Source organism: Octopus bimaculoides, chromosome 9 (assembly GCF_001194135.2).
Source record: "Octopus bimaculoides isolate UCB-OBI-ISO-001 chromosome 9, ASM119413v2, whole genome shotgun sequence".
Taxonomy (NCBI): domain Eukaryota; kingdom Metazoa; phylum Mollusca; class Cephalopoda; order Octopoda; family Octopodidae; genus Octopus; species Octopus bimaculoides.
The window spans coordinates 8,916,650-8,925,342 of record NC_068989.1 but is presented as its reverse complement, the minus strand read 5'-3'; the positions used below and the strand labels follow the sequence as shown (position 1 = coordinate 8,925,342).

The 8,693-nt window shown below is 38.7% G+C and overlaps 1 protein-coding gene across 1 annotated transcript in view; it reads left to right on the top strand.

Moving 5' to 3' along the window:
- Positions 1-8,693, top strand: part of LOC106882708 (transmembrane 9 superfamily member 3) — a 51,597-nt gene that overhangs the window by 37,094 nt on the left and 5,810 nt on the right. The window contains exons 7-12 of the mRNA XM_014933472.2: positions 1,562-1,728; positions 2,039-2,133; positions 3,602-3,732; positions 4,248-4,387; positions 5,792-5,860; positions 6,356-6,502. Of these exons, the coding sequence (XP_014788958.1) occupies positions 1,562-1,728; positions 2,039-2,133; positions 3,602-3,732; positions 4,248-4,387; positions 5,792-5,860; positions 6,356-6,502 (749 nt within the window). The remainder of the gene's footprint in view (positions 1-1,561; positions 1,729-2,038; positions 2,134-3,601; positions 3,733-4,247; positions 4,388-5,791; positions 5,861-6,355; positions 6,503-8,693) is intronic.

Sequence of the window (8,693 nt, the reverse complement as noted above, 5' to 3'; positions counted from 1 at the left end):
TCTATCCCCCTCCTTTTCTCCCCCTCCCTCCTTTTGTATTCCTTCTCAGACTGGTTGAGGTTCAGCTTAAATGCTTGCCAAGCCGGGCCAGGTGAGTCTCTGATGAGGGTATGCAGCGCAGCTAACTAGTTTAGAAAGGTAGAGGAAAAGAAAAACCGAGCAGCTGTTGCCCTTCATGTTTGTGATTTTTACCCAATACTGATCGTGCTCTTAGTTAGCTTTACGTCTACTGAGTTTGACTATGTTTTATGTACCATGTGGGATAGTTTATTGATGCCAACATGACAACTCCAGACCATCTGTAGTTTTGCAAATAGACACATCTGCTGTTAGCAAAACAGTTATAGTAAATAAATGTTTTGTCAACTATCAGGATCTTAAAGTTTCTCCTGGTTTTGTACTATTGATAGAAACTGTGACCTAGTTGGAATATATTCAACGTCGTGTTAGTGAGGTTTTTGATAGTTACCTAATTTGTCCTTGTTGAAATGTATGAATTTGTAAATCAATCTTTCGTGGCAAGGGGTTACGGTGTGAGATAGAGAAGAAGAGTTAAGCAGAAAGCTATTGTTAAATAGAACAGATTGCTTGAGTTTGATATTTTATTCTCCATTACATACTGACACCTTGTAAAAAGTACTTGTGTTGGCTCCACGTATGAAGCACCTGTGCTGGTGCCACGTAAAGAGCAGCCATGTTTGTGCCTCATAAAAAGCACCCAGTACACTCTGTAAAGTGGTTGGCATTAGGAATGGATTCCAGCTGTAGAAACTATGCCAAAACATATGATTGGGGTCTGGTTCAGTCCTCTGGCTTGCCAGCTCCTGTCAAACTGTCCAACCCATGCCAGCATGGAAAACGGATGATGGTTGAAGAATTCAAAACCAAATTAAATTTACTTAGAGAGATTTTAGAGACAGATTAAATAAGTACATGGGCAGGTATTGTCGGAGTGTTTGAATGTCAAAAGCGTTGGCTAATTATTGCAGGAGAGAATTATAGCCGCTGAGAAGGGGTTCCTCCAAAGGGTCTTTGGAGTAAAGTTACTTGATAGGGTGTGGAGTTTGAAGATCAGAGAGGCACTCCAGGCAGAGCCACTGCTTCTCCGAATTGAGAGATCACAACTCCTGTACTACAGACATGTGGTAAGGCTGTCTCAGGAGGGAAAGAATTGCTAGACAAGTTTTAACAGCAAAACCAACCTGCAAGAGACCTAGGGGTAGATCACTAGCTAGATCATTGGATAGCGTCCATGAGCTTGATTGGTCTCACTTGGGGAGCAGTTGCTTCTAACAGGCATACTGGAGGACTCTGCCCCCATGACCCTTCCAGGAATAAATGAGCTAAGAAGAAGAGATGAGTTGTCACTGATGTTGATGCACTAAACAATTTTGTATCCAGTTGTAATTTATGTTTGTAATTCATGCTTGTGTAATAACTGCTGTGCTTGGAACTGATCCAGGGGTAAACTCAAGAGTAAACTGGTATTTCACGTAGGGACCTTCAATATGATCTTAGAATGATGGTTGTTTTATTGTTAATGTTTCTTCTTGATTTTTAGGAGAAAGATCTTGGTGATGAGTATGGTTGGAAACAGGTCCATGGGGATGTATTCCGTCCAGCTTCCCATCCAATGTTGTTTTCAGCATTGGTCGGCACAGGTTACCACATAGGGGTCGTTGCTACTTGTGTTATCTCGTTTGCCATTTTGGGAGAACTTTACACTGAGTGAGTAGTTTGTCATTTCTCTTCTGTTGTACATTATCATAGTTATTTTGAATTGATTTATTGTACATGGTAACATATGGGCAATCACGTACCAATGTCAAAATAAAAGGCCCATAACTGGACTATAGAGATGTAACACATTGTTAGCCGGTTCTTACAAACACATGTCACATTTCTCATATTGCTAGACTGATAAACAAAATCCATTTTTGACACTATTTTGTTGCCAGACTATTCAACTATATTTGTTTTTATAAAATAAATTGTTTTCTGAATTGTCTTATCTTTACTTCTCTTTTTCTCTCTGCAGGCGAGGATCTCTGCTGAGTACTGCTATATTTGTATATGCTGCCACAGCTCCTGTAAATGGCTATTTTGGTGGCAGTCTTTATGCTCGTATGGGAGGTAATACATAGATTCCATGCGCTATGATTTCTTATTTTCTTCATGCGTCCTTTGCTCATTTCTTTTATTTCTTTCTTCCCCCTTCAAAACTACTTCTAGTTTACGCATCAGTGAGGGATCTTCTAAGTAATGTATTTATGGTTATGTAAAATTGAATGCGAAAAAACTTAGAATTATTTGCAAGACAAAACTCTCCAGTTGAGGGGTTTTTATCTTTTGTAAGGTACTTAATCACCTTGTCGGTGCTGGTGTCACATAAAAAACTCTGATGTTGGCATCACGTTAAACGCACAAGTGATGGTGCTATGTTAGAAGCATTGGTGATGATGCCATGTTAGAAGCATTGGTGATGGTGCTGCGTAAAAAGCTCTGGTGCTGACATCACGTTAAATGCACTAGTGATGGTGCTGTGTAAAAAGCACTGGTGATGGCACCACGTAAAAGCTCTGGTGATGGTGTTATGTAAAAAGCATACAATACACTCTGTAAAGTGATTGAGGAACTGCCTTATTTCTTCTTTCTGAAGATGGTATAGACTGCTGCTATATGAATATCTTATCTTTGTTTGCTGGGAAGTGCACCATTTGTGCATCTGTTCTTGAAACAGCTGTCAGAAACTATTGGCACACCTTCTAACTTCCTTATTTCTTATTATCTACCCTGTTCTAACAACTCTATTCTAGCAACTCAGTCATCATCATCATCATCGTTTAATGTCTGTTTTCCATGCTGGCATGGCTCGGACGGTTTGACTGAGGTCTGGAGAGCCAGCGACAGCATTAGGCTCCAATCTGATCTGGCAATGTTTCTACAGCTGGATGCCCTTCCCAAAGCCAACCACTCCGAGAGTGTAGTGTGTGCTTTTTACGTTTCACCGGCACAGGAGCCAGTCAGGCGAGCCGGGCATTGGTCATGTTTGGATTGTGTTTTTTATGTGCCACCAGCACAAGAGCCAGTCAGTGAGTACTGGCATTGGCCACGTTTGGATGTTGAAATTACATAAAACAACTAAATAAAGCCTTCATCATCATCATCGTTTAACATCCGCTTTCCATGCTAGCATGGGTTGGACGATTTGACTGAGGACTGGTGAAACCGGATGGCAACACCAGCCTCCAATCTAAATTTGGCAGAGTTTCTACAGCTGGATGCCCTTCCTAATGCCAACCACTCAGAGAGTGTAGTAGGTGCTTTTACGTGTCACCTGCACGAAGGCCAGTCAGGCGATATTGGCAACGGCCACGCTCGAAATGGTGTCTTTTATGTGCCACCCGCACAAGCCAGTCCAGGGGCACTGGCAATACTAGGATAATTTGTATCCCTCACTGATTTACATTCTTGTTTTTTTTTTTTAATCATCCTTTTGACTAGCATTTGTAGTAAATTAATCAAACTAAATTTCTGTGATTTGTTGAGGGAGCTTATTCGGACTGATAACATTACTATATCGTTAACTATTTTCTTTTAGGTAAAGTATGGATCAAGCAAATGATGCTTAGTGCCTTTCTCCTCCCTATTTTGGTGTGTGGTACAGCCTTTTTCATCAACTTCATAGCCATTTATTACCATGCATCCAGAGCAATTCCATTTGGCACTATGGTAAGTCATATCATTTCTCTGTTTTTAGTCTTTCCTTTTCCTTTCTGTCCACTTACTGATTGCTCTAATAACACTGTATATCTATCCTCATTTACCATGGAGGATAGCCTCCAAAATACACATTGATAAACAAATCGGTGATGAATTAGTCATCTCTATGCATTTTGAAAATGTAAAGAAAAGTGGATTTGGTTGACACCAAAGTCATGGAACACGGCAGCCTTTCTTTGTTGCGAATGCACTTGTCTGCATCGCTTGTTAGAATCCGGCCCCTTTCAAACGACTTCTATGACTGTCTGTTCATGCTACACTGTTTTTGGTATCTCCAGCATGCATGCGTACTTATGGAATTTAGAACCATCCATTCACTGAGGGTGTTTGGATTCCACCACCACATGAATGAGTCATTCTCTCTCTCTTTCCCTCTGTTTCTTCCTCCCTCTCTTTATAGCTATTTCTTTCTGCTTCCATCCCTTTACATACATTACATATATTACTTTATTTTGTATTGGCAGGTTGCTATAACATGCATTTGCTTGTTTGTCATTTTACCATTGACTTTGGTCGGGACTGTTCTTGGGAGGAACTTAGCTGGACAGCCCAACTATCCTTGCCGTATCAATGCTGTGCCGAGACCAATTCCAGAGAAGAAATGGTAAGTAAACCATGCTCCAAATTAAAAACTTAGTTTCTTATTTATTTAAAAACATTTTTTTATTCAATGTAGGTATTTGCAAACTCAGTGATTCAGGTGCTGGGTTAGTGGGGAAAAAAATGGATGTCGATTCAAATCTTGTTACCATAACTGCATCATACCTCTAACACCTGGTTTACCAAGCCTATTTTGTGCCATGTTAAGAATGTGGGGAGTCACTGACGACCCGACATTGTAGGCAGAATATTAACTGAAATCAGTAACTTTATTGACTCGAGTCAGGAAAATGTGTATCTCTGCCATTTCCTGTTTTGATTCATAAAAATAGGAAGTCCTAAAGAGCTGGGGTAAACCTTTGACAAGTTCAGTTAGCATTCTGATTTCAGTTGGCGCCTTTCCATTTCTCCTGTATTACCAATGGTAGAAATGTCACATGTCTTTGCAAAAGCTAATTTTGAAAAATAAAATAGTTATAATCATGACAGTGCCATATAAAAAGCACTGATGCTGGTGCCAAAGCATCCAGTCTACACTGTAAAGTGGCTGGCATTAGGAAGGGCATCCAGCTGTAGAAACCAGACCAAAACAGACTATGGAACCAGGAGCAGCTACAGGCCTTGTCAGCTCTTGTCAAGCCATCCAATCCCTGCCAGCATGGCAAATAGATGTTAAATGATGATGATATTACAGATGCTTCATTAGTATGTACAGAGTTTATAAAACCAGGTGCAGACGTGGTTATGTAGCATGTACAAGCATGCTAAAGATTCAGCCAGCTTACTGCCCTAATAATATTAATAATAGTCCTTTCTACTAAAGGCACAAATCCTAAAATTTGCAGGGAGGGGACCAGTCGATTATATTGACCCTAGTGTTTCACTGGTACTTAATTTATTGACCCCAAAAGGATGTAAGGCAAAGTCAACCTTGGCAGTATTTGAATTCAAGATGCTAATGATTCTGCTACCTTGCCACCTTAATAATAATAATAATAATAATAATAATACTTTCTACTGGAGACTCAAGGCATCAAATTTGGTAGAAGGGGACTAGTTGATTACGTCGACCCCAATGTTTTACTGGTACTTGATATATCAACCTTGAAAGGATGAAAGGCAAAGTTGACCTCAGCAGAATTTGAACTCAGAACATAGTGATTGGTGAAATGCCACTAAGCATTTCGTCCAGCATGCTAATGATTCTGCCAGCTCATCACCTTACATAATAATAATGATAATAGTAATTTATTTCCACTTGGAGCCTGGTGTAGCCATCTGGTTTCACCAGTCCTCAGTCAAATCGTCCAACCCATGCTAGCATGGAAAGCGGACGTTAGACGATGATGATGATGATCATCATCATTATTATTATTATAATAACAATCCTGCTATTGTTTCTATCCAGGTTTATGGAACCAGCTGTGATCATTATACTGGGTGGAGTTCTTCCGTTTGGTTCCATCTTCATTGAAATGTAAGTTTTTCTTTGATCTTTGACCATGACTTTAGATGTTTCCTTTTAATATGTCTGTTCCTGCCCGTCTTTTTCTCTCTCTCTCTCTCTCTCTCTCTCTCTCTCATGCTCTTGAAATTGGCATTCTCTTTATGCCTTCATTGATTGTGCCTTACAATTCTTATTTTCTCTGGTCTTTTCTCTTCTTACTATTTTCTCCCTTCTGCTTTCTTAATCTCTCTCTGCCTTTCTGTCTCACCATTTTATCTTTCCTCTCTCATTCTCTTCCTTTATCTCTTGTCTTTTTCTCCCTCTCTATTCTTCTCTGTTTGTGACCTCCTTCCTCCAGTCTCCTTTGAACACCTGTATTTCCTGTGTTAACATCTCCATTCCACTCGCCTTTAATATTGCCCCCCCCCCCTATCTCAGGAGACAGCATAGAACCTCTTGGTTGCTATGTTCAACCTTACATTACATTCCAACATTGGCTGCATCTCAGTTCTCTTTCTATTTCAGGTACTTTATCTTCACATCATTCTGGGCCTATAAGATCTATTATGTCTATGGCTTTATGTTACTGGTATTTCTGATCCTTGCCATTGTTACCATTTGTGTGACCATTGTCTGTACATATTTCCTGCTCAATGCTGAAGATTATCGATGGTAAGTACCACACCAGTATCAATTCTCCATTTCCTTGAATGTCTCTCCTATGGTTCATATTCTGATTACAATGATAATGGTGATCGAACAATGATAATGATAATAGTAGAAGAGAAATGACGAGAAACTACAAATATGAGTAGGGGTCAGTTAATACTGATGATGATGATGAGTTTGATAATCTACCTCACCTCACAAAGATCTCCCAGTTTTGTTTTGTGTATATTTTGTTGCTGTTAATAGAAGAGAGACCTGCTGTTGAGTTTTAGGTATGTTATAAAGAGTTCTGAACTTTATTGATGTCAACTGGCTTAATTTTGTTACAATTGACAATTTGTGTTCCCTTCTTTTAAATCCTTTCACAATTCTGCCAGAGGTTGAACTGCCTCTCCTATGAGAAACACTGCTGCCATGTAACGTTTCCTGGTGACAATAAATGTACTTCTAATAATTTAGATAGCTGTTTAGATTAACAACAAATTCTTCCAACTAATTCTAATTGTAATAAACAACAACAATAAAAAAAACAGAAGGTAAAGGGGTGAGTGTTAGTGATAAAAAGGGTATCTGATTGCAGAAAATCTACCTCCAAAAATTCTGCCTGACTCATGCAACCACGAAAAAGTGGACGTGAAATTATTATGGTAATTGTTATTAATTTTTCACTCATTTTTGTGTAGCTAGAACTTGAACTGTCTTCTGCTTGGCTTGGATGTAGCAATTCCGCATTCTTGGACCAATAAAAAATTATCAGCATTAAAAAAAAAAAAATAATTATTCCCAAAAATAGTGAATTCATGTGATGGTATTTATTTGAAGAATTAATAACCACAGGCAGTGGTCGGGTATTTGTGCTACTTGCAGTAAAAGTTGACAATCAAGGATTGCAAAATTACCATGTGTGTTCAATATATTGATTAAAATAAGTCTTTAGTGGTCCACTTTAAAGCTGCTTTTTTATTTCAAAAAAAAATTTTAATCCTTTACACATTCAGCTGTTGTTTGATTGATTGATTGCTTAAAATAAATTTGATACTTAGTATAGATTGTTAAGCTGAACCAGATTATGTACTAATGTGAATATTGTTCAGATGTACAAAAATCTAGCTCTGTGGGTTGGACACAGGCCTTTGGATTGATATATTGCCACATCTATTGTTGGGGGCTCTTTTCTTCTAGACACATAACCATTTGTTCCTAGCTTGGTCATTAGCCCACAGAACGAATCACTGAAAGTTATTAAAAAATAACTGAAGTGAAAAACATGGTATAACCCCCTTTCCCTCGTACAAAATTTACAGAACTATTCAATTAAAGCTATCGAGATTGTAAATAAAATATGAGCCATATTGATTTGTGGAGTTAGTGTATACGTCAATTTTTCTATATTTGCTTAGCCCTTTTTGTGAGCATATTTGTGTTTAAATACATTAGCTTGCTTACCAACCACATGGTTCCGGGTTCAGTCCCACTGCGTGGCACCTTGGGCAAGTGTCTTGTACTATAGCCTCGGGCCGACCAAAGCCTTGTGAGTGGATTTGGTAGACGGAAACTGAAAGAAGCCCGTCATGTGTTTGTGTGTCTGTGTTTGTCCCCCCAACATCATTTGACAACCGATGTGCTGGTTTGTTTATGTCCCCATAACTTAGCGGTTCAGCAAAAGAGACTGATGGAATAAGTACTAGGCTTACAAAGAATAAGTCCTGGGGTCGATTTTCTCGACTAAAGGCGGTGCTCCAGCATGGCCGCAGTCAAATGACTGAAACAAGTAAAAGAGTAATAATGAAGAATTTATCAAAATGTCATTATTAAGCAAGTGATTGGAAGATAAATTAGCATGAAATTTTGATGGGAAGTTCTAAATTAGATCACTTTAAAATAGGAAACTTGTGTGGCAGAACCAGAGATGGTTTCAGGTGGGTTGGTATTGAAGGGGGTTCAGTGGTTAAAAGACATGTTTTATCTGGATTGGACATTTATCTCTGCACAATGCTACCCCTGAAAATTATTTTGAGTTATTCCAGCAATCTCCGCTAATCTCCTCAGTTGCATAACAATTCTTTTGCTCCCAATCATAAACTAATAAAATTAGTAAGAGAAATAAATTTGTGAGCCATACACTTCCTCACTTTATATGAACATAAATTTTATTGTTTCTTTTGTCTATCTATACATTAAGGTAACTACTGGT